Source organism: Miscanthus floridulus, chromosome 6 (assembly GCF_019320115.1).
Source record: "Miscanthus floridulus cultivar M001 chromosome 6, ASM1932011v1, whole genome shotgun sequence".
NCBI classification, from domain to species: Eukaryota; Viridiplantae; Streptophyta; class Magnoliopsida; order Poales; family Poaceae; genus Miscanthus; species Miscanthus floridulus.
In genome coordinates, this window is record NC_089585.1 from 14989899 (window position 1) to 15014586 (window position 24688).

General features: G+C 47.4%; 4 protein-coding genes across 10 annotated transcripts; 3 read left to right on the plus strand and 1 right to left on the minus strand.

Moving 5' to 3' along the window:
* Positions 1-3743: 3743 nt before the first annotated feature.
* On the plus strand, positions 3744-7394 carry LOC136457715 (pyruvate decarboxylase 1-like). Its single transcript, XM_066457730.1, has 6 exons — positions 3744-4353; positions 5362-5525; positions 5597-6247; positions 6518-6635; positions 6729-6917; positions 7004-7394. The coding sequence occupies exons 1-6, from the start codon at positions 3862-3864 to the stop codon at positions 7172-7174; spliced, it is 1785 nt and encodes a 594-aa protein (XP_066313827.1). The 5' UTR covers positions 3744-3861; the 3' UTR covers positions 7175-7394.
* Positions 7395-8547: 1153 nt separating this feature from the next.
* Positions 8548-10210, minus strand: LOC136457716 (putative transcription factor bHLH107). 2 transcript variants are annotated; one of them, XM_066457732.1, is made up of 3 exons: positions 9974-10210; positions 9482-9804; positions 8548-9121 (listed from the first exon to the last, which is right to left on the minus strand). In XM_066457732.1, the coding sequence occupies exons 2-3, from the start codon at positions 9758-9760 to the stop codon at positions 8633-8635; spliced, it is 768 nt and encodes a 255-aa protein (XP_066313829.1). In that variant the 5' UTR covers positions 9761-9804; positions 9974-10210; the 3' UTR covers positions 8548-8632. The 2 variants fall into 2 exon arrangements, with proteins under 2 accessions (XP_066313829.1, XP_066313828.1); XM_066457731.1 differs by having other exon boundaries at positions 9482-9857; positions 9974-10208.
* A 1201-nt stretch (positions 10211-11411) lies between these two features.
* On the plus strand, positions 11412-13037 carry LOC136460254 (F-box protein At5g41720-like). Its single transcript, XM_066460030.1, has 2 exons — positions 11412-11416; positions 12045-13037. The coding sequence occupies exons 1-2, from the start codon at positions 11412-11414 to the stop codon at positions 12775-12777; spliced, it is 738 nt and encodes a 245-aa protein (XP_066316127.1). The 3' UTR covers positions 12778-13037.
* A 3281-nt stretch (positions 13038-16318) lies between these two features.
* LOC136457717 (uncharacterized) lies at positions 16319-19577 on the plus strand. 6 transcript variants are annotated; one of them, XM_066457735.1, is made up of 7 exons: positions 16319-16759; positions 16880-16960; positions 17045-17139; positions 17249-17788; positions 18443-18549; positions 18933-19042; positions 19148-19577. In XM_066457735.1, the coding sequence occupies exons 4-7, from the start codon at positions 17739-17741 to the stop codon at positions 19196-19198; spliced, it is 318 nt and encodes a 105-aa protein (XP_066313832.1). In that variant the 5' UTR covers positions 16319-16759; positions 16880-16960; positions 17045-17139; positions 17249-17738; the 3' UTR covers positions 19199-19577. The 6 variants fall into 6 exon arrangements, 5 of the variants coding, with proteins under 5 accessions (XP_066313832.1, XP_066313830.1, XP_066313833.1 ...); XM_066457733.1 differs by having other exon boundaries at positions 17656-17788; XM_066457736.1 differs by having other exon boundaries at positions 16880-16944.
* The last annotated feature ends 5111 nt before the right edge of the window (positions 19578-24688 follow it).

The following is a 24688-nucleotide window of genomic DNA, read 5'->3' on the forward strand; positions in this document are numbered from 1 at the left end:
TTCTTGCGTTCGTGAAGGGCGTCGTTCTCTGCTCGTCGTGCTCGTTGGGCACAGGTTTGGGCGAACAGATGAAGGGGCCGGAGGCCACCGGTGCAGACTCGCCTGCAGCTGCGTACGCCGTGCGCCCCCAGGTCTGAGTACAGCACTGAGCAGACTAGGCGCTCGCTCAGCACAGCTTCTGGTGCTCTCTCGTGATTTCCGGAGCTCGCTCGTCTCTGGTTGGCCATGCTCAGCACCAGTGCTTCAAACACCAATCGATGCTCATCCAGGAACCACCTATGCCTGCACACCACCAATAGCAGGAGCAGCTCTTGTGATTTTTTAATGTTGGTTTTTGAAAACGTCTCAATCAAGCAATAGTGTTTGTGAATTTAATTCCTTCCCTCGTGCATGAATTGAGCAGAGTAGAGGCAGCCATACCATCATGAGCACTTAGCTGTGCAGGCCCGAGAGGCCCAGGCCGATGTGCTACCTCTTCTCTCTCTATTCTGTGTTGAATGAATTTTCAAGGGATTTTCCGGTCAAAATTTTCAAGCCCTGATTTTTTTGTTTTGCGCGCAGCTTGATCGTTTGTGCTCCGAATCGAGTTCCGTCTGCTGCGTTGGCTTTCTACCGTTCCGAGGAATTTTTTCTAGATACTCTCATCACTAGTTGGCTTGGGTATTTTTATTTCAGGAACTCACTTATGTTTGGCGGTGATTTTGAGACAGCGGCCTAAAAGTTTCGCGAGAAATTTTACGGCTCCCATTCACACCCCCCCTCTGATCGTCGTTTCCGGTCCTTCATTTATGAAATGAAATGCAATTTTATGGGAGCCAAACACCTAGGGTGTTACATTACTGGTCTGCCCCAGCGCGATCACGAGGGTGTCCACGGTAAAGGGCTTGACGTAGAGGGTGTCGATGTAGACGACGGTGGGCATGTGGTTGGCGACGATGGAGAAGAGAAGTGCTCGATGTTCAGTGCGGCGTTGATGAGCTGGAGCATGTACGGGCTTCACCTTGAGTTTGAACACACACAAAATTCGTGACTTCATGCAACGTATGGGCATGCATCTGGTGCGTTAAAAAGTCTATAGATGGTTAAAAAAAACTTGCAGGCAACTCAGGATGGTACATACTCGCATGATAAGGTGCCCCACGACGTCGCTTACAATTTTTTTTCCCAGAACCAGAAGGATGCATGGCGAGGCCACGAGGGCCGTTACGACTCACACGTACATGAGATTTGTCTGTCTCGCTTGAGTACGATGGGAGAAGGATTATACAGAGACACAGATACTAAGTTAGGCCGGCTAGTGACGACACGTACGATACGGTGATGTGTAAGCTTCTACTAGAGTTCTAGGGTGATGGCCTTGTACGCGCGAGAACCATGCCAGCAAACGTGGACCTGCAGATGAGCCGCGCCTTAAAAATGGAAAATGTCGCCATCGAGACGGCTGCTAGCGCCTAATGGTACCTTGTACGCGCGAGAACCATGCCAGCAAACGTGGACCTGCAGATGAGCCGCGCCTTAAAAATGGAACATGTCGCCATCGAGACGGCTGCTAGCGCCTAATGCTACTAGCTATACCCGCTATTACTGTGTTCGGTTGTTTGCCATCAGTAGTTAAGTTGCGCACTAAACATGATCTAAGGGCGTCCCCAACAACTAGCTATTTGGCTGGCTATTCTGACATTGTCGGATATCATTATTAGGGATATCCGAAAAAGGATTTGAGGGCCGTGGATGACAAACTCGTCTAGATAATCGATGACGTATTTCAGTCTCGACCGACCCCGAAGGGACGGTTTCCGTCTCGTCCGACCCCTCGGGCACGTGCCCCGTGTCGCTTGACCCCGAGGGTACGGGAGCCGTCTCGCCCGACCCCAAGGGTGCGGGCTCCGTCTCGCCTAACGGTGATCCATACCTCCTCCAACCACTACGAGTCTAAGGGTACGACCCCAGGGTCAAACTTCTGACACTGGGAGGGAAGCGGGCACGTCTCGACGTGACCCATGGCCACGTCAAGCAACACCTGGGGGTTCACATCGCCAACAGTGACGGGTGCGTGGTCGCTGTGCTGCCTAATCCCCGTACGACTGCTGACAGGCATGTCGACTCACCACGCTGTCCGCCTGGATGTGATGGGACGCCACGACCAGCTGATGACGTTAAGGCATGACACCAGTGGTGAATAGGAGCCCGACGTGGAGCCGTCCCCGTCACCATCTACAGCGTCGGTGGGACCCGCATGAAGGAGAAGAAGGACGCGGCGGCTCTAGAGGCCTTCTTCTCCCTCGCTTTCCCCTTTCCTCTCTTTTTCTCTCTCTGTAACATGCGCCTTCCTCTTCACCTATAAAAGGGGAAGCAGGACGCCCCATGAGACAGGGGAGACACGGCTGAACGAGCTCAAGAAGACTCAACTCCGTTCGATCTTTTCACCAGAGACTTAAGACCTTCTCTCTCTCGCTCGTTTATAACCCCTACTTAAAACTAGTGTCGGTAACACGAGCAGCAACAGACGGGACGTAGGGATATTCCACCCGAACCAGTATAAATCATTGTGTCCTCCGAGCACATCATCCGAGCCAGACGCGCGGATATAAATTTACTAGTCGGTGATCTGAAACACCGACAGACATGGGCATGGAAAAAGTAGTCACTAGCGACGAACAAATAGCTGATCTATTTCACGTGGTTCAAGAATATGAGAGATGAACATGTGGGTCTAATAGTACATAGAAAAAGAAGAATGTATAAAATAGTTTTTGTTTTTGTCTCTCATCTCCATGTAAGCTAGCTACGTTGCTAGCACCAATGCGGACGCCTAATACATACTAGTACGTTTTACTAATAATGCTCTTGACCGTGAGCATGCCTATGGTCGCCATCTCATTTAGTTAGAGGTATTTTAAACGATTCAAACATAAGAGGTGCCGATTATATTAACTAGCAATTACAAGGAACAATATGGGTTAAAATAGTAGTTCATATCATCGCTGGACGTGAATTATTTTAACTTGTATGTGCACAAGTCATATAAATACAAAAGTCATGATCCAGATCATACACAAGATACGAAAGGTGCTAGGTGTGAGGACAATTTGGAAGGTAAAAAAAATGAGTGGGAAGAAACTATTTGCACTTTAATATTAGATAGATATATAGAGATAAAAATAAGACAAAAGAAGGCAAATTTAGAAAGTAAAAAAAATGAGTGGGAAGAAACTATTCGCACTTTAATATTTGATAGATGTATAGAGATAAAAAGAAGACCCATATTAGACAAATAAGTGAATAACGATACTAAAGAGGTCATAAAAGAAAACAACGACGACTACCGTAACTAGAGTAACCCTGTCAACAACAACTAGCTAGAGTGGTAGACACGAGCGAAGGGACCGGAAAAACTGACGCGGTTGCGCGCACAAGTGTGCTACTAGCCTAGCCTAGTACACATATGCTGTCGTGAGAAGCAGAGAAATGCTGGAGAAAAAGAAGCCGGTTCTCCCTTCTCGGACGTGCACGATTTTGTGTCCAAATCCAACGCTGTCAAATCAAAAGTGTTGAAGCATTTCCACGGATTTGTCTCCGCCAGCCCAGCCGTTCTAGTTCTAGAAAGATTACCCGACGACTGACCCATTCCAGAAACAACGGGCGCCAACACCGGCCGCCGTAACCCCACGACGCATTGACACTTTGCACTTGCAACCTGTCTCTCGATTATCCTCGAACCCAACAGTAATACGGGGGCAGTATATGTTACTCCCTCCGTCCCAAAAAAGAGCGACGCCAACGGAAGGCAAGTAGGCAACCAACATTTCGTCTCCCGATCGCCCGCACCTTCCACTCCCTCGCCGCCGGCCCCTCTCCGCCATGGACACGGCGATCGGCTCCGTCCCGGCCTCTTCCGACGCCGCGGCGCCGGCGGCGTCCGGGTCCGCGCCACGCGACGCGACGCTGGGGCGGCACCTGGCGCGGCGGCTGGCGGAGGTGGGCGCGCGGGACGTGTTCACGGTGCCGGGGGACTTCAACCTCACGCTCCTGGACGAGCTGGAGGCCGAGGCCGAGTCCACGGGGGTCCGCCTCGTCGGCTGCTGCAACGAGCTCAACGCGGCGTACGCGGCCGACGGGTACGCCCGCGCGCGCGGCGGCGGGGTCGGCGCCTGCGCCGTCACCTTCACCGTCGGCGGGCTCAGCGCCATCAACGGCGTCGCGGGCGCCTTCAGCGAGAACCTCCCCGTCGTGTGCATCGTCGGGGGACCCAACAGCAACGACTACGGGAGTAACAGGATCCTGCATCATACCATCGGCTTGCCTGATTTCACGCAGGAGCTCCGGTGCTTCCAGACCGTCACGTGCTATCAGGTACTAGGAGTAATTCCTCCTCTCTTTTTTTTTTTTGAGTGACGAGTAATAATGGAGGGGCCCAGTTCTAGACGTCTGCTGACGAGTACTCCTACTACTGCATTACGTATCCACTGTTGGACCCTACAACCTATGTCTCACGTGTGGTTATAATACTAGGTGAAAATGAAATGCTGCTTTTTTCCTTTTTTGAAACGATGGCAACAAATTTTTCATGATTTTCATGATTTTTATTAGAACTAGAGAAAAGTAGAAAAAACGGATACAAGCGCTAGCCAGAAGAGAAAAAAGAAGAAAAGAGAGCGCTTCAGCCGAGGTCGAAAGAAGAGCCGAAACTAGACAGTAAACCACCGACAACTCCCAAAAAAAGAAAACGGCTGAAGCGCACACAACTAGACACCGAAAGAGACAACCAAGCGACTAAAAACAACTCCCAAATGTTGCTTTTCTTAACTGCCGAAATTACCATGATTCTGTTGGAAATTACTACTATGATTCAGTATAGGTTTCCTGCATCTTTTTGATGCTGCGGTAACTGTACGAAACTGGTCACCCTTCAGGTAGGAGCAGAATGTTATAGTCAATCTGTAAGAAAGTGCGGTAACCATATGATGCATATCTTTTCTTTAAAACCCCCTGGTTTGTTGACCACGACATATCTGTTTTCAGAGAATACCATTTGCAGCCATGTATAATTACTGCAAGCACAACTTTTACAGTGCATGGTATTTACTGATGAAACATCAATTCTGGACTTCTAGCTCTTGATTGATGCATCATGCATAAGAGACTTGTGAAATTGACAGTTCAAATGCTTACACTGGAGTGCCACAACAGATGCATCCATTTATAGTAACCAAAAATCCAAAACCCTTTCTACCTTTGGTAAATATTCCATGTTTCCTGAAAGCCTAATAAGACATGCTCTTGTGGTAAGAGAGAAGAGGAAGATAATATTCATTCTGAACCTTTTGCTAAGGTATTATGTTCTTTGTTCATATATCGCAGGCTGTGGTGAACAACTTGGAAGATGCGCATGAACAGATCGATACTGCCATCTCCACGGCAATAAAGGAGAGCAAGCCTGTTTACATTAGCATCAGCTGCAACCTCCCTTCGATCCCACATCCCACCTTCAGCCGTCATCCTGTCCCTTTCTTCCTCTCCCCAAGGTATATTTCCCCAAGGCAAAGTGATGAACAGTTTGGCATTGCTCATGCTGATAAACCTGTTCATTTTGCAGGCTATCGAACCAGATGAACCTGGAGGTAGCAGTGGAAGCCGCTGTGGCTTTCTTGAACAAAGCTGTCAAGCCAGTGCTTGTAGGTGGACCAAAGATGAGGGTGTCCAAAGCATGCAAAGCCTTTGTAGAGCTGGCAGATGCCTGCGGCTATCCCGTCGCGGTTATGCCTTCCGCAAAGGGGCTAGTGCCAGAACACCACTCTAGGTTCATTGGCACGTACTGGGGCGCTGTGAGCACTCCATTCTGTGCCGAAATTGTAGAGTCTGCTGATGCCTATCTATTTGCTGGTCCCATATTCAACGACTACAGCTCGGTTGGATACTCACTGCTCATCAAGAAGGAGAAGGCCATCATTGTCCAACCAGAGAGGGTGGTGATCGGGCATGGCCCTGCGTTTGGGTGTGTTCTGATGAAGGATTTCCTGCATGCCCTTGCAACCCGTCTGAAGAAGAACACTGCTGCGTATGAGAACTTTCGTCGCATTTATGTACCTCCGGGCGAGCCACTCTCATCTGAACCTGGAGAGCCATTGAGAGTGAACATACTCTTCAAGCATATTCAGGCAATGCTGTCTGGCAACACGGCAATCATTGCAGAGACTGGGGACTCGTGGTTTAACTGCCAGAAGCTGAAGCTACCAGAAGGCTGTGGGTAAGCTCCTCTTCGAATCACGATTTGGCTGTTAAATTTTGTAGCGATACAAAATTCATCTGTCATTTTCTTCTGTACTGTTGATTGGTGGGCGGTAAGTGGTATGTTGTTCTGATTCTTTTACACTACTAGATATTGAATGTTGTCAGCCTCTTTACCATAATAAAGAAATATTTCATATTATATAGTAGTGATATCAAACTTTGGTTCAGCATGTTGAGATGCTTTCAGTCATCGAGTTAGTAACCATGAGTAATTTGCTTTCACCAGGTACGAATTCCAGATGCAGTATGGATCAATTGGCTGGGCAGTGGGTGCAACTGTAGGATATGCACAGGCTGCTAAGGATAAACGTGTCATTGCCTGCATTGGAGATGGCAGCTTTCAGGTATGACACCAAACGATGGAAGTTCTTACATTTTCTATATCAATTCAGTTCCTTGAAAATATGTGGCAAGAGTTTAATTTGACTGTAATTCAGGTGACGGCACAAGAAGTGTCAACGATGCTCCGATGGGGGCAGAACACCATCATCTTTCTGATAAACAATGGAGGGTACACAATCGAGGTGGAGATTCACGATGGTCCTTATAACGTTATCAAGAACTGGAACTACACTGGTTTGGTGGAAGCATTCCACAATGGCGAGGGCAAGTGCTACACAGCAAAGGTTCGTAACTGTATGTTGTAGTACTGCAATTCTGTGGTCACGAATGCCACGCTACAACTGACATTATTTCGCATTCTCGCTCGCAGGTTCGAACTGAGGAGGAGCTGAAGGAGGCACTGAAGGCAGCTCTGGGACCTAAGAAGGACTGCTTATGCTTCATTGAGGTCATCGTGCATAAGGATGACACCAGCAGAGAGCTTCTCGAGTGGGGATCTAGGGTTTCTGCGGCAAATAGCCGTCCACCAAATCCTCAGTGAGTGCACCAGGTCTCCTGAGTTCCACTGTAAATCGATCCTCTTTCTGGTGATGTTCATATCAAGAAGTCTCGGGGAGGACATGCTGTCGATTTCTGAATAAACTATCCCTGTAATTCACTGATGTTGCAAGTTCTCGTGGCTACTTCACATAGACGATTTCAGAAACTGATCTTGTATAGTTGTATTGCTGCCAATAAATCTGAAATCAAAATTTGTTGTTCTTCGTTCTGGCCTCTCTTGAAACTTTATAAAATCTCTTCGGTCAGTCCGAAGCCTGTCCTCAACTTCGGTGCGTAAGTTTCAGCCTATTCTCTCCAGTCTGGTCATAAGAGCTCTCTCTCACCAACATCTAAATCTTTGCAATGGTAAATGGAAGAAAGGAGTTTCAATAAACGAAGAAAATCCGTTTCTCGAGTTAGTCCAATTCGTGTACTTCGTATATCTAGCACTCTCTTTGTTGGTTTTCAGCCAGAGCTTATCAGCCAGCCAACAGTGTTTTCCTCTCACAACGAACTAGTACCAGCCGGGCTTATCAGCCCAGAAACCAACCAGCGAACAGGTAAGTGCATTGCTCGTTGTAAAGGCCAAAAGGGGTACAGCTATTAGGTTAGGCAGTAACCCTTTCCGATTGGGCCCGGCATATAAACAATTTTCTCACGGAAAGTGAAGTCACATCGTTAAGACAGCAAATTCTGGTCTTTGAAAGAAAGCAATTTTTTTTATGAAATAGGAAACACTTTTTCTCAACCTATGGGCAGCTGCCCATAGTTTTATATAAAAAAGGCGTCGAAGAGTTATGAGCAATTTTGTTTTAAGGAAATTATGAGGAAATTCATGCATGATAAGCCCATTTGCATAGATGAATATTGGTTATGTGAAGTAGATTACCTCTAGTTCCATGTCTTCAAAGTGAGTAACCTTGTCATTTTTTCCATTATTCCTTGTTATACCATTTTTCTGAAGAACAAATTTGTGGTTCATATCTTTTTTTTTAGGAAGCAGGAGGGGAGGATACCCCCTATTGGAATTGCATCAGTGTAGAAAAAAACTGAAAGCTCTGGAAACCCCAAATGCTCAGACAATAGATAGAGCAAAAGGTAGAGTATATTCTAGACGGGGAGCCAATCAAAACTCAAAAGGTGTCACGGTCTTTCACCCAAACCCTGAAATGTCAAGCCAATCATCTGACTTTGGAGGCAGCATTTCTACATCCACATGCTCACCCACACTACAGGTCTACAGCACACCCCATGCAAACCCTGGTCCCCGGGCCATGCCCATGTGGTTTTGCAGACTATTTCAGCACTAGCCACAGTTCAGGGTCCAAAATCAAATCACACACAGTAAAAGAAATCCATTTCGGGCACACAAAAAACACAATTAGCACTCACTCTTCATCTGAAGAATCTCCTACCATCTCTTACAGGCTTTAGCAGTTCAGGAACTAGATATAGCATTCTATATGGACATAGTCGAGTAATGTGATTCAAGAATCCTCTGCCTCTTGCTCTGAAAGGGACTACTCCCGTATGCCGTTTCTGGGGAAGCAACCCTGGCTAGCGCCTGCCTGACAGCCTCCTCCAGAGACCTGAGGCTTGCATTTGCACCTACACCTGCGGCGCCCCGGCCCTCATCCTTGCACAGCATGAACACGTGCCGCGCCCTTCCTCCTAACGAGGTCATGTCGGCCCTCACCGTCCTCAGCCTCAGGCCATGGAACGCCTGGGCGAACCGGGCGACGAGGTCCGGCCGGTCGTCGCAACTGATCGAGGCCCTTATGTAGATGACCCTGTCGGCGCCGGCGTTGGCGTCGCCGGTGTGGAGCTCGATGGAGACCTCATCGGTCTCCGGGGGCAGGGGCATGCTCTGGGTGGTGGCCTCGCTTGTTTTCCTCTTCAGGAGCTTCACTTGCTCTACCACTCTGGCAAGCAAGGTGGCCTTGTCCATCTGCAGTGCAGGGAGAATGTAAAAGTAAAGCCTTTGCTTAGACGTCATAAGCATTGTACTTTGTCATGCTATAGAAAACTCCAAAGTGAAAGCATGATGAAATATGAACAAATGTGAGCGCAAAGGTTCCATTCATATGGCTTTCTTGCAAACCTCAAACTTGTCCATAAATTATTCCCAAGGAGAGACGTTTGACGGGGCGGTATCTAACACTGAGATTATGGGCGATGGAAGGATCACACGAGAAGAAGAAACGCTAGTAAAATATGAAAAAAAAAACTCTGAAATTGCTCAGGTAGTGTTTCAGAAATCTTGCCAAATGATTCTGAACCATTGAGGTGGCAGGATCACACCACAAACCTGCCTGGTATCAGGTATCATCCTCCTGAGCGTAGCCAGATGAGCATTGATCCTCTCCCGGCGCCGCCGCTCGGCCTCGCTGTGGATCTTCAGGCCCCTCGCCTCCGTCGCGCTCCTTCCCGACCCCGACGACGACGACATCTCCGGCGGCGCTACCCGCACGGCCGATGGAGCCGAGCTTGCCTGCCGGGGATGAAGAACGGGCCCTCCGAACACTGAAGGATCAAAGCCATCGTATGGCTGCAGCTCCTTCCCTTGCAGAGGTTGGCATGCAGCCATTCAACCAGACATCACCAAAGTGCCTCACCTTCAGGTCCTTGTCACTGCATTAAAGAGGCCCAACGTGTTGAATGAATATTTGCACCGCATCAACAGACTGCAAATTGGAAGAATTGATGCAGCAAGCATAAGGATCAGAATAACAGGAGAGTGAGATGCAGCAACGACCAAGCAGAGAGAGAGAGAGAGAGGGGGGGGGGAAGAGAGAGCCACCTGATGTTGCTTACAATAAGTGGTGAAACAACGTCTTGTCATCTCATTCTCTGGAATGAGTGATATGCATATGCTTGTGTGCGAGATGCGATCATCTTCTTATGATATGAGTGATGATAGATAGGTGTACTGCGGTGTGCAGTGTATTCTGCTTTTTACTGGCCAACCACTCTACATATATACTACTATCTTCGTATTCCTGCCTCCACATGTGTTCCCACTAGGAAGATGGATGATGTGTGCATGCATGAGTGTGCCATGAGCAGGATATGAAGAAAAAGCCTGCCAAATGGAGGGTTTTCAAGAGCCGCCTAACAAGTTTCAGTTCTGGTGACAAGGATGCACATGACTCCAGACTGTAGTCCTATGTTTGGTAACTCAAGTAAAGATTCTTTTCACTGCTGTTAGGTGGAGTGAAAATCTGAAATATGTATGCTTGGAAGTTGGAAAGAAGCAGATGACAAGTCTATTAGTAGTAACCTGCCAAGAACTTCTTCTTTTTAGAGCACGCCAAAGCGCGTATTTCATTAAGCAGAACAGAAGTTTTTAGAACAAACAACAAGCATGGTAACACTCTGGTTACCAAAAACACACACCCCACCCCACACCAGAGCACACGGGGGATTACACCAAATTACATGTTGCGACTAGCGCGGGCAGCAGGCTGGATCAAACCCCCAAAACGGACAGCAGCAGCCGCAAATGTGTGAAGCCCGCCTGGCACCACGACGAAGCCTCATCCTGAATAAGCGCAGCCAATTCCGCCGCCGGGCGCCCCACGCCGTTGAAAGTTCTGGCGTTCCTCTCCTTCCATATAAGCCATCCCACCAGGAAGAATAGAGAGTCAAAACCTCTTCGCAACAATTTTGGAAGCTGCTTCCTAGCCGTAAGCCACCACTGAAACACATTTTCATCTCTAACAACAATGGTAGAGTGAAGATTTAGCCTGGACAGCACCAAAACCCACACCTCCCTAGTTAGTGAACATCCCAGTAAGATGTGATCAATTGTCTCCGCCGTCTGGTCACACATGATGCAGGTACTGGACGGCTGCAAACCGTGTCTGAATCTTCGTTCCGCTGTCCAACAGCGATCATGAAGGACGAGCCAGAAAAAGAAGCGTACACGCGGTGGTGCCGCGGTCTTCCACACCTGCTTAGCCCCAAACACGGGTGATGAACCAAAGAACATCGCCCCGTAGGCCGAAGCCGCTGAGTACTCTCCATCCGCCGACAGAAGCCAACGGAAAGTATCAGGCTCATCAGACAAATGAACGGACTCCAGAAGATCGAACAAGTAGCCAAACTCGAGCATCTGTTGTGCAGTCACCGGCCCCTGCACATGGCGCACCCAAGCATCCCCGGCGAGCGCCTGGGCCAAGAACTTCTGAAAGTATGGAAGACAGATCACGAGATTCCTCTTCTGGAATTGGGCGACCATGCGGTATGTTCGCTGGTTGGTTTTTGGACTGATAAACCTGGCTGGTGCTAATATGTTGGGATAGAAAAATATTGTTAGTTGACTGATAAGTCCCGACTAAAACCAAAGCGAACAGACTGATGGAAGAAAGTCTTGGCAATCCATTGACTAGCGTTCCATGCTCTGTCCCACGAGTGAGAGCGACGCGATTAAATGACTGCTCATGAACTGTACGCTCGGACAGTTTCAGTCTTGGCATTTAGCTGCAGGCAGGCACACTTCCTCGTTTCCACGCTCCTTAACAAGCAACATCCCAGGAGAGGAGAGGCCTCTGTATCCTTTCAGACTGACTGGCCGATTTGCCTAGCTCGTTTTCTGCAGTTGTGTCCGCCTCTCTCTCTCACTGACGCGTGGGCCCCACGTGTCATCTTCTTCCTCCTCTTATCCTATTCTCTTCTTCCATTGCTGAGCAGCAGCCACCGCCGTCGACCAGCCCCGGCTACACAGGCGCACGGACGAGCTGGTCGTCTACTATATATATGCTTGGCTGCTACGGGAACAAACAAAGGATGTCAACATTGCAGTATAAACGTGCGTCGACGACTTGTTGCTGCGATCCACATCGTCCCGTCCTTTCTATCTTCCTAAGCAGATTTCCTATATATACGTACAAGTCGGCGTTCGCGCCGCTGCACTGCCGCCGCGCCGCCGCCGTGTCGGGCTACCTCGTCCAGAGCATGGCCCGCAACCGCTACCACGCCGACTTCGTCTCCATGCACGGCTCTCCGGGGGCGGCGCCGAAGGCGATCTCGCTCGACTTCCTGCCGCCCGCGCACGTCCGCGTGGAGGCCGTGTCCGCGCACCGCGGCCTCGCGTGCTGCGTTGAGGCCGACACGGCACAACCACCCTGCTACTACGTGTGCAAACCGGCCTCGCGGCAGTGGCGGGCGCTGCCGAGCCTGCGGGTAAGGTTCCGTACGGCGGCAGTCGCCATGGTGGCCCGGCCTTCCGCCTCTAGCACCGCGGCAGAGTTCAAGGTCGTCCGGTTCTCTGTCCTGGCGCTGCAGGACCGGCTGCGCTGTGAGGTGTTCGACTCGCGGCGGTTCGCGTGGCGCCGCGCCCCGGACGTGCCGCTGTGCCCGGACTCGCTCTTCCGGCCCGCGTCGCCCACCGTGCGCGCGCACGGCGCCATGCACTGGCTCCCCTGGCCCGACCGCCTCACGGGCGCGCAGGACGTGTTCGCGTTCGACGTCAGGGCCGAGGCGTGGCGGCTCATCGCGCCGCTGAGGGAGGTGGACGACCCGTGGGCGCGCAAGCGGATCGCCGCCGTGGAGGGGAGGCTGTGCCTGCTGGTGCTCACGGACGCCGCTGTGGACGAGGGGTAGCCGCCCGCGACGGCATGATAAAAAAAGAGAAAGGGAGAGAGAAGGAAGAAGACGACGACACAGGTGGGGCTCGCGCGTCAGTGAGAGGGAGAGGGGTGAATTCAACTGTGGCTCATGGGATGTCCAAAACAAAATTTTTTCTCTCCTCAACCGGCTGCCACCGGTCCGCGGTGTCCTGTGACTTAATTTTACCGAACCAAAGTGTCTTCTGGCAAACTGCTCAAAACAGGGTATCCACCAGCAAATGACATCACTTTGGATGTCCGTCAGACAATTGTCCCTTTATATATAGAACCATTACATGTAAAATTGCGCATCATGCTACTTTGGCTCTATTTGGAGCGGAAGGTGTTCTTTTTTTTATTTCATACAATGTTTTAGAAAAAAAAATCTGATACTGCAATTATGGTGTTCAGAATTTTTTCTCGAATACACAAAATGTTTGCGCAACTTTGTATTTAAGATCGAGAAATAGTGCTTGTTACAATGAAACGCCACAAACTTGGCACACTAGGAGGAGATTAGTGTTATATAATCGGCTCTGCCCTCCCTAGCAGAAGAAGATCGTGGCTATTACTCGCTAATCATACTACCTAGCCTTCATTGGTGTTGGCTTGCATGGCGCCTCACCCGCCGTCCTTGCTGTCGTTGTGAATCAGAAAAATCATTTGAAGCGTAAGAGTTGAGAAAGAAAATGTTCTTTTGCATCTTTTCCAAAGTCGCTCCTTATAGACCTCCGTTCTTGCAACTCTTATATGCTACAAACTTCCTCTGATTTGACTTGTACCCCCACAAATACCAGCATTCAAAATGCCCGGAGTATTCACATATTAGTATTTGTCTGCAAGGGTTATTGGTTTGAAGCAATATGGTGCCAAACTGAAGCTGGCAGAGATATCCAAGGGTGATATCAATAACTCAGATTTGCTTGTACACAGTGCATGCATATCTATTGATGCCTACATGTTTGGCTTGTTGACGCAGCCTTTGTTGCTTAAGTTCAAACAAGGCGACCATGTAATATCCGACCCATGATCTTTCCGGATCCTTAGGATCCTTTTGACGTTCTCTGTCTATGGCGATGAAAACTGGTGCTGCCTTCTGGACGTGCTAGCTAGAGTCACTTTTCTTTTTTGACATTCTTAACAGAGTTAGTGTTGTTTGAGACTAGTACCTTTTACCATCAATTATTACTGATTTTTTTTTAATTTGGCCTTTTTTTGAAAAATATTCACGTTTACATCTTTGGACGACGTAAACTCGACTTTGGACCTGGGGATCGGCGCCGAGGTAACATGTCTCGACGCCATAGGTCGTGGCGCCGAGATTTAAACCCTATACCCCGCGCCGTCTAAAGTTACGCATCATGCTACTTTGTCTCTATTTGGAGCCGAAGGTGTTTTTTTTATTTCATACAGTGTTTTAGAAAAAAAATCTGATACTGCAATTATGGGGTTCATAATTTTTTCTCGAATACGCAAAATGTTTGCGCAACTTTGTATTTAAGATTGAGAAATAGTGCATGTTACAACGAAGCGCTACGAACCTGGCACACTAGAAGGGGATTAGTGTTATATAATCGGCTCTGTCCTCCGTAGCAGAAGGAGATCGTGGCTATTACTCGCTAATCATGCTACCTAGCCTTCATTGGCGATCAGGCGCGTTGGCTTGCGTGGCGCCTCGCCCACCGTTCTTGCTCTCCTTGTGAATCAGAAAAATCATTTGAATCGTAAGAGTTGAGAAAGAAAATGTTCTTTTGAATCTTTTCCAAAGTCGCTCCTTATAGACCTCCGTTCTTGCAGCTCCTATATGCTACAAACTTCCTCTGATTTGACTTGTACCCCCACAAATACCAGCATTCAAAATGCCCGGAGTATTCACATATTAGTATTTATCTGCAAGGGTTATTGGTTTGAAGCAATATGGTGCCAAACTGAAGCTGACAGAGATATCCAAGGGTGATATCAATAACTCAGATTTGCTTGTACACAGTGCATGCATATCTATTGATGCCTACATGTTTGGCTTGTTGACGCAGCCTTTGTTGCTTAAGTTCAAACAAGGGGACCATGTAATCTCCGACCCATGATCTTTCCGGATCCTTAGGATCTTTTTGACGTTCTCTGTCTGGCGATGAAAACTGGTGCTGCTGCCTTCTGGACGTGCTAGCTAGAGTCACTTTTTCTTTTTTGACATTCTTAACAGAGTTAGTGTTGTTGAGACTAGTACCTTTTACCATCAATTATTACCGATTTTTTTTCTTAATTTGGCCTTTTTTTTTGAAAAATATTCACGTTTACACCTCTGGACGACGTAAACTCGACTTTGAACCCTTGGGGTCGGCGCCGAGGTAACATGTCTCGACGCCATAGGTCGTGGCGCCAAGATTTAAACCCTATACCCCGTGCCGTCTATTATTCTTCTTCTTCTTCTTCTTCTCTCTCTCTCTCTCCGCCGCACCGGTCACCGTCGTCCCCGCGTCCGGCCGCCGTTCCCGTCCTCGCCTTGGCCGCCGCCCGTGCCGCCTCCTCCGGCCGCTGCCCGCCGTAGCCCGGCCCCCGATCGCCTCCCCGCCCTCGTCGCTGCCTCGGCCGCACTCGTCGCCCCATTCGCTGCCCGTTCTCCACGAGCACTGTCGACGAGGGCGGGCCCCCACCGCTCCCCGGCGGGCTCGCAGACCAGTGAGCCTCCGGGCCCTGCTCTGGGCGGCGCCCCTCCTCCGCCCCTTCGCCGCCCTGTCGCCGGCCCGCACCTCCCCACCGTCCTCCACCAACAGCAAGTAAGTTTTTTATTTAGTTTAGGTAATTTAGTTATTTAGTTTCTACTATAATGGACCAATCAAAATTGTACTAGATCCCCAAGAAAAAGTCCCCCATTGAGAGCCTCTAACCATTGTGCACCTAGAAAAATACACACAGTAATTCATCTGCATTAAAATCAAGAGCTAATAAAACACATAAACCAAATCCGATGACCACAATTAGATGTACCCGCGCCCTCCATCCCACGCACCGAAGCTTCAAACGCGCCCCGACCCGTGTGATCACGGAAAAAAAAGAAACACCCCGTGCCCGCATGCAATGGCTCCGCCCCCGCACGCCCTCTCCTTCTGATTTCCCGTTTCCAAAAAAATACCTCTCCTGATTTCCCCTTTCCAAAAATGAATCATCAAAAAGCAGAAACAATCAGATGGAGGCAGCCACCATCGTCGTGCCCATGGGTCACCAGGTCCAGCATCCCCGCACTCGATCCTTTCCTTGCTCTTTGCGTTTCCGATCCATTTATTTTTTTCTCAGCCCTTTATCATCGATTGTTGCTACTATTCTGCTAGATTTGGATATGGTTAACGCTGATGAGAGGGATATTATGAACTTTTATACTGACCGGGTCCCTACATAACAGTGAAAAACGAATAGAACACTGACAAAATAGCTTGAAGAGCAAAGAAGTTCAGAACCATATCACTTATGTATGACCAATTTTTTAATAACTTATATATAATTATAAACTACGTAAAAGCCTCCTGTGGAGGCGTTGGGGCATGCCTCGAGGATTCCCAACAATCTGGATGCCTCCGCGACGGCCCGTTCCCGTTGAGCTCGCCAGCCAGGTCTCCCTAGATCCCCTCCCTGGCTCCCACAAATCCCGTGCCGTCCTCCCGTGACCGTGAGAGGACCGTTCACTGCCCGCGCCCACCTCCCTGGCTGGTGGCCGCCCTTCCAGCGCGGCAGCATGGCTGTCACTTTCGGCGCCTCCCGCTGCTGCTCGGATTCTGCAGCGCAGCCTGATCGATGTGCCTCCTGCACGGCTGCTCCTGCCGCCCCGCCCTGCGCCGTTCGCCACCCCGGGCGGCGGCCGACGGCGATGACCCCGCTGCCCCCAGACGCCGGCAGCACCATCCAGGATGCGGCAAACCGTCTGTCCTCTTCCCGGTCCTGCGTCGGTGCGTCCAGGTGAACGTCTTAGGGATTTGAAATTAGAGGTGCGTCCTGGTCCGGCAATTACGTGATTGCAATTTCATTGCATCTCATTTTCATACACTAGCGCATTTGTGTACTTGCAGAATGGTGTTATTTCTGTTGACTCGAATTAAATTTTGTAGGAGAGGATCTTTTGGCGACTGCTGCTGACCAACCATTTCGCTTCCCTGCCACATTTACATTTGTGGTCAGAGCATTCTCAGGTTTCAATGTCTAATAGTTTACATGTTTACAAGGAAATTGTTATTATACTGTCATTCTACTCGTGCTTTCTCCGTTTTATGCAGTTCTAGATGGTATTGGGAAGGCCTTGATCCTAGGTTTGATATTACAGAGATTGCTAACTGCTAAGCCATGAGTACTTCCTGCATTACTAGCATATGTGAGTTCAGAATTATTAATGTATTATTTAACTAGAAAACAATTGGATATATGTTTAGAATTATTAATGTATTATTGAACTTTTTCTATGTTCCTTCATGCTGAACCAGAAAAGACAAGAGCAAACTTGTCTGCTGGATGACGCTGAGCCCAAGCAAATTCAGTTAGCCTGCACTGGAATCTACTCCTAAATGTTAAAACAAAATTGACAGTGGGCGACTGCAATTTCAATGCGAGAAATCTGATCAAGTGAAACAACCCTTATATCATAAAATTGTTTTCTTTCTTTGATACGATACCTTTTTTTCTGAAGTTCAATATCATCATAATGTGTCTTAAATCTTGCTCTTTATCACCAAGGGAGTTGCTGCAGGTAGTTTGGTGAACCTTGCAACATTGTTGTACTTCAATTCAATCCGAGCGAGTTTGTAAACAAACTGGAGTATACCATCCATCAAATTTCTAGCACATATTTGTTCTCATCACCTGATCTTCAAATCTTCAATAAATGTTGCAGGGACCAGCAACCATTGCATACTCCCTCTGCGCATTCTTCGGGCTGCAAGTTCGGGCGATCTTAGCGTCCTGCAGGGACGTACTATGAGCCTCTGGGTTCCGGTTCGAGGACGCATGGGCCAAGGTGATCCCAGGTACTGCATTCCTCTTGCCATTTTCTGCCACTGGGGAAGTGATTGTACTTTAGCTCTGATGCTCAGTGGGTGATTGCATTGTGGATACGGGATTGGGTGTTTAAATGACATGATCAATAATGCAATGAATTGGAAATGCTAATTGATTCTAGGTGTGTATGTAAAGAGAGGGCCAATTGCTGTTGGTTTGTTGTTGCAAATCTGCAATAGATGTGAGTGATGGATTTGTACATGCAGCTTTGGAGGATTACTAGATGACATTTCTGTTGGTTGAGTAACAGATCAAAAACTAGAATCAAAACAAAGCATAAAAATTCGTTGGGGGTATGGTGTGTAAAAGTGCCCTTTTCAAATACTTTCAACTTGTTGGAATAATTGAACTTGGGGGCGCTTCAGCTCAGGTTCAACGATGAGTGTATACACAGTTTGTGATCTTGTTTAACTTCAGTGCATGCTAATGAGTCTCTGATAGTGTACTAAAATTCAAACGGACTCACCTGAAATTATGATTTATGTAAGCTTTATAAATGCCTTCAGTAATATAGGATTGTCAACCACTTAAGGTTTCTTGATGTCAATACATATAATAGTTTTTTCTGGTCATATTCCAAAAATATGTTTTTAACCAAAGTAATTGTTGTTGTTTTGTTTCAGCTTACCTTTGTCTCTGATGAAGTACTTCCACCTGAACTGTTATACAATTATACTTTTGGTGAACAACATACACTCTCTATACCAACATCTTTTTAAACTTTGGTCAAGTGAGTTATTTATATCCACTAACTCTTCTACTTTGTATAATCTTGTGGATCCTATAATAGATTAACTGGCTGACAAATCATTTAATTCTAAATAACTCTATGTTTGTTTGTGGGATAGAGAGGGTGATTTCTCAAACGATAAAATTCAACCTGACAAAGTGACAATAGTGACACCTACCCATACCACTGAAAGAGTGGTCTTGCATAAATAAATTTTAAACAATCAAACAATACACTCCTAAAAATATTTTTCCTCTTGAACATTAGTTTGCTTCTGATGGTGTATTTCGTTTGTGCAACCCCAAGAAGCTTTAAGGAATGCTATCTTATTGATTGTTGAGATTTATGTAATTGTGCTAAAAATTCTATATTTATATATGCAGTTGGAATGCAGCATATGAGAGTCTGCTTGGATCAAATAAGCCATTTCCTGCAGACTAGCCTCCGTCTCATAGCACCAGGTTGCATGCAGATACGCCACATGCATATATATGTGAGTTAACATCTTCAGACCTATTTGGGTACAATAGTGCTATCCAAACCAATGTTGTGTTTTTTATTGCCCACTAACACATGTATTTTTATGCTTCTGTTACAGGTGGGTTTTGAAGTGCCATGCTTGCTGAGGTTCGTCTTGGAACAAATCTGACAATCTGTTTCACTATAGGAGGATGATTTCTTGGGTGTCGACATATATTTTTGCACGGTGGTGATAAGAAGGCACCACTGAAACCTCCAGTGAGGAAGGCACTCGCAATGTTCAGTGGGAAAAGAAATCCAAACGACCACCACTTTTCTCGCAAGAGGCACTAAGCTCTCATTTGTCCTCTTCTTTTATGCACGCCTATGGTACCATAGTTTGTAATCTCAGCATGTAATGGTTGAAAGCAGAGTAACTTATTTCTTGTTAACGCGGAGAGTCATCATATTCATACACAGAGATAAGCGTGTAAGCTATGCAGTTTTGCAACATCTATGTATGGTTTTCGTGCTACTGTTTCTCCAATGGATTTGAATTTTGAGTCAGAATAACCCACTATTTACTTCATTTTCAAGAAACATGTTGGCCTTTGTTTTTACCATAGCGTTAGCACGGGCACGCTACTAGTTTAATTAGTTAGATAGATAGATAGGTAATTTAGTTAGCAAATTTAGTTAGACAGTTACCAAATGTAGTTAGCAAATCTAATTAGATAGTCAGATAATTAGATAGTTATTTAGTTAGGTAGATAGTTAGGTAATTTAGTTACCAAATTTAGTTAGGTAATTTAGTTAGTTGGCAAATTTAGATAGTTAGATAATGTGGGTAGTTATTTTTGTGTAATATACCTGTAATGACTTCTGTGTTGTGCATACCAACTAGAATGTCAATTTTGTTGGAATGCAAAATGTGCCTCTGATATTCGATGACCGGCCGTTGTTTAGTGAGCTGCCTGGTAGGGTTTGTGATGAGCTTCATCGCAATTCAAATGAGAATGCCATCTCAGTTGAGGGGTTACTTACTAGGATAAATTAGGCCAAATTATTTGAGAAATTCAGCAGTGGTGCCGGGGGACTTTTTGTAGGGCGACGGTGCCGGGCCATGGGCCACAAACGGACTCACGGTAGTGGCTTATCAAGCAAAGGCGGTTGAAGAAGAAGGCACCCAAAGTACCCCTAGCGGTTTGTATTAGTATAGGAATATTCCGAGGATGTACTTTAACCGACAAGGGGTAGAATTGTAAAGAGTAGCCTTAGTAAGCAATGCCCTATAAAAAAGGGACTCAAACTCTGTACAAAGTGTGGTGGTTGAATACATTTATGAAACACTAATCAGGCTTGGGCCCACTCTCTACATTTCACGCCTTCGCCCAGAGCACTCGGCCGGGCGAAGGCCTCCATTAGTCCTTCCTTGTCCCACCTGCTGGAAATCCCTTTTTACAACATTGGCGCCCACCGCGTGTTGGCCGAGCAAAACTCAAGATGGCAAGAAAGAGAGCAGCCTCCGCTAGAACTCTCGTGGAGCCCTTGATGAGGGGACACCTAGGCATTGCGTCCGTAGCGCTTACGCTACCGTCCTAGAAGACCAAGTTGAAGAAGAGCCCGCAGCCAAAGATCAGCCTCCGACAGCCAAAGATCAGCCTCCGATAGCCAAAGATCAGCCAGCCTCAGACCCCACCCTTGAGCAAGTGCTCCAACAACTGCAAGCTCAACTGTAGAGCACATAGCAGGAAAGAGATAGGTTGGCGGCAACCTTCGCTGCAAACCAGAGGACAGCACTGACATCATTACAGGCAGCGAAGATCAGGCAACAGTTGGCAATCCTATAGGCGGAGATACAAAGCATGCAACAAAGTCAGCCCCAACCCAACACATCCAACCAGCTCCACTCAGCAAATCAAAGCCTGCTTAACCCTTCGCCAGGTATGGCCACCCAACCAACCTTCGACACACCTTTCAACTTGCCGCCAGTACAAAGAACTATAGATTCAAGATCCCCACTGTGTGAGGGAATCCAAACTTTGCCTTAGACACCATCTTACAAGCCCATTACCCTACCTAAATTTAACGGAAGGTCAGATCCATGTCAGTTCATCATGAGCTTTGAGGCAGCTGTAGCCTCCGCAGGAGGAAATGACACTGTCTTGGTCAAGTCATTTGTCATTGCAACCGAAGGGGATGCATTGGCATGGTATTCAATGTTGAGGCCAAGTTCAATATATTCATGGGAGGACCTCCGAGACAAGGTCATCACTAACTTCAAAGGGTTCACCATCAAATCTTTGACATCAATGGATTTGTTTCAGTGCAAACATAATCAAGGTGAAGCACTGAGGGATTATTTTTAGAGATTTGTGCAGTTTAAAGCGAATGCACCAAATGTTCTAGAAGATGTAGCAATCAAGGCTGCAATAAAAGGCCTCCACATCGGAGCCTTCGTAGCTCATCTAGCTCGAGAGAAGCCAAGCACCGTAGAAGAATTATACAGAGAGTTTGAGAAGTACTGCAGGTCAGACAATGACCTCTGAAGAAGGCTAGAAGAACAAAATCAGAACAAGCAGTACTAAGGAAATGACAGGAATGCGCAGAGGGGCAACAGAAGCTAAGGCCAGCCACAGCCTTAGCAAGCGCTTGATCAACAAGTTTTCAACATAGAGCAGCAAGGGAGTAGCTCACAACAGCAACAGATGCCGAAGGCAGAACAAAACAAAACATCGCAAAAGCATACGAAGGCAAAAATACAATCAAAAGAAGAGCTGGAACAAAAACCAGGAACCAAGGCAGCAAAGGCAATATTGTTTCTTCCATGGAGAAAACAAAAGGCACATCACCAGAGATTGTCCAGATGCGAAAGAAACATAGGAGAGGATAAAAAATAGGGCAAATCCTCAACCCTCGCCACAACAACCCACCAGGGAGGTCAACCATACCTTCGCTATACCTCCGCAATAGCCATATTGCCCAATCTACCCAAGCCTTAACTCCAATCAAATTCACCCATCCACTTTGATAGCAGCATGCTGCCCAAACTTCCTACCTGCATGGCGACCAAGCACCCAACTGTAGGGGCAGCCATGTAGTCAGCGAGCAGAAGCCAACCTTACCTACATAAACCTAAGGCCTCCACACATAACATTCATAAAGACAAGCCAGCTAGCTCAAGTGCATAATAGACAACTTGAAGCACTACCTCCACCACCACCTCCTCCACAGCTAAACGCTCCCAAAAACGAGCCCAACCTAGAAAACCAGCTCAATCCACATACACCACTACCTACCATTAGCATGATACTTGAAAGGGGGACGCCTAAGAGGGGGGGTGAATTAGGCAACTTAAAAATCTAACTCTAAAACTATGGCCTCTTTTTCTAACCCTAGCAAAACCTATGCAAAAGATAAACTATCTAAATGTGCAACTACAGTTTTGCTAGTGTGTTGCTATCTCTACAGCAAAAGGAGTAATACAATCAATGTAAATGCGGAAGCTAAAGAGCAAAGTAGAGATATGCAAACTTCCATCGACGACTCCGGTATTTTTACTGAGGTATCGAGAAACGCACAAGCTTCCCCTAGTCCTCGTTGGAGCCCCTCGTAAGGGCCAAGCTCCCGGTCGGGTAACTCCGTGGATAGCCTTGGGCCTTCCCCATGCGCAAGTGGGTCTCTGACGTGCCTTCCAGCAAGCCTCTCCCGGATGCTCCCGGCTATCTTCACTATCAAGCTTCCAGCCAAAACACTATGGCCTTGTTCCCTCCAAAACACGGTGGCGGCCACACCACAAACTCAGTTGGTGTGATCTCGCAAGACTACAAGTCCATCTGATGTACAACAATGGTGCGCGCAAGCACCGAGTGGTAAGATGTATGCAAACCTCACTAAACACTAGGCTTAAACATAGAGCAAGCGCATAAGCAGTGGTCTAATCAACCTAAGCATTTCGCAAAGCACCTACGCTAATCACCTAATAAAACACTAAGCACTATGCAAGTGGAGATCACTAAAATGGTGTATCAACACCCTTGATATGCCTCAGCTCCACCTTGCTCAAATGGCCGGTTGGGGGTTGTATTTATAAGCCCCACTGAGAAAGTAGCCGTTGGGGACGAAGTCCCACTTTTCTGCTACTGACCAGACGCTGATCACGTCCTGATCAGACGTGTCCAGTCGTCCTGACCGTTGGAGCCACAAACAACTGATCGGACGCTGCCAGCGTCCGGTCACATGCCACTGGACATGTTCGGTCGTAAGTTCACCGCTCTAGAACCTCTCTGTACTCGATCGGACGCTGCTGTCCTACGTCCGGTCAGTTTGCCGCCAGCGTCCGGTCACTTGCTGAGTGTGTTGCCAGACTAATGAACAGTGCCATCGGTGCGTCTGGTCGATTCACTTGTTCAGCGTTCGGTCGCTGCTGCTGTTGCTGAGCCACTGATCGGAGCGTCCGGTCATAATCTTCCAGCGTCCAGTCACCTCTATGAGCTTGTTTCTTTACGATCTTGTGTGCGGCTTGGTTCTTATCTTCGTGCTTGGACTTTGCTTGATATCTTAGGTCTTCTCTTGTGCTCCTAAGGTCTTGCTTGAGGTGTTGATCATCGGATCATCACGTCACCTTTGTCCAAGTCACGTCTTGCATCCTATTGAACTACAAAACAATCACTTGCAAATTTATTAGTCCAATTTGGTTGTGTTGGTCATCAAACACCAAAATCCAGAAAAAGGATCAACACATTAGAAAAAATATCCCTGCCAGTTTCTTTCGGAGGCCAGGAGAATGCCAGGACATAATACATGACCTTCGATGTAGTAGTCCTCTACTACCCGTACAATGCCATCTTCGGCAGGGGGTTTGCAAACAAGTTCAATATAGCCATTCACTTGGGTTACTTATGTATGAAAATACTAGTTTTGCATAGCACCACCACAGTGCATGGAAGTCAAAAGGAGGCAAGAAACATAGAAAGAGCAATCTACAAATCGCAACGCAACATCAATTCTGTCGAAGCAGCCAGAAGCAACTCATCGGAGCCTCTGGACATGCCAAAGGGCAAAATAGATCTGAAAGATTAAGAAGAAACAAAGTCAGTCCCATTGGAAGATGCAGTCCCAGATAGAAAAGTCATTATCGAAGGTAACTTGTCAAAAGAAGAAGCAGAACTCATAGAAACCTTAGCCAAGAACAAAGACATCTTCACCTGGTCAGCCTTCGACCTCAAAGGAGTCAGCAGGGATATCATACAACACTCCCTTGACATCAACCCTAGAATAAAGCCAAGAAAGCAGCGACAAAGGAAAATGTCGGAGGACAGAATCTTAGCAGCGAAGGCAGAACTACAGATGCTGTTAGACACAAACATCATCAGAGAAGTCAAGTACTCAGAATAGCCAACAAATGTTGTACTAGTACCAAAGAAAAATGGAAAGATGAGAATGTGCATAGACTTCACAGATCTCAACAAAGCATGCAAGAAAGACCCATTTCCACTGCCAAGGATAGACACCTCCACCTATAAGGCTGCAGAATGCAAGCGCTTCTCCCTCCTAGACTGCTTTTTAGGATATCACCAGATCTAGCTCAACAAAGAAGATGAGGAGAAGACAAGTTTCACTACCCCTTCGGAACTTATTGCTACACCAGAATGCTCGAAGGACTAAAGAACGTAGGCTC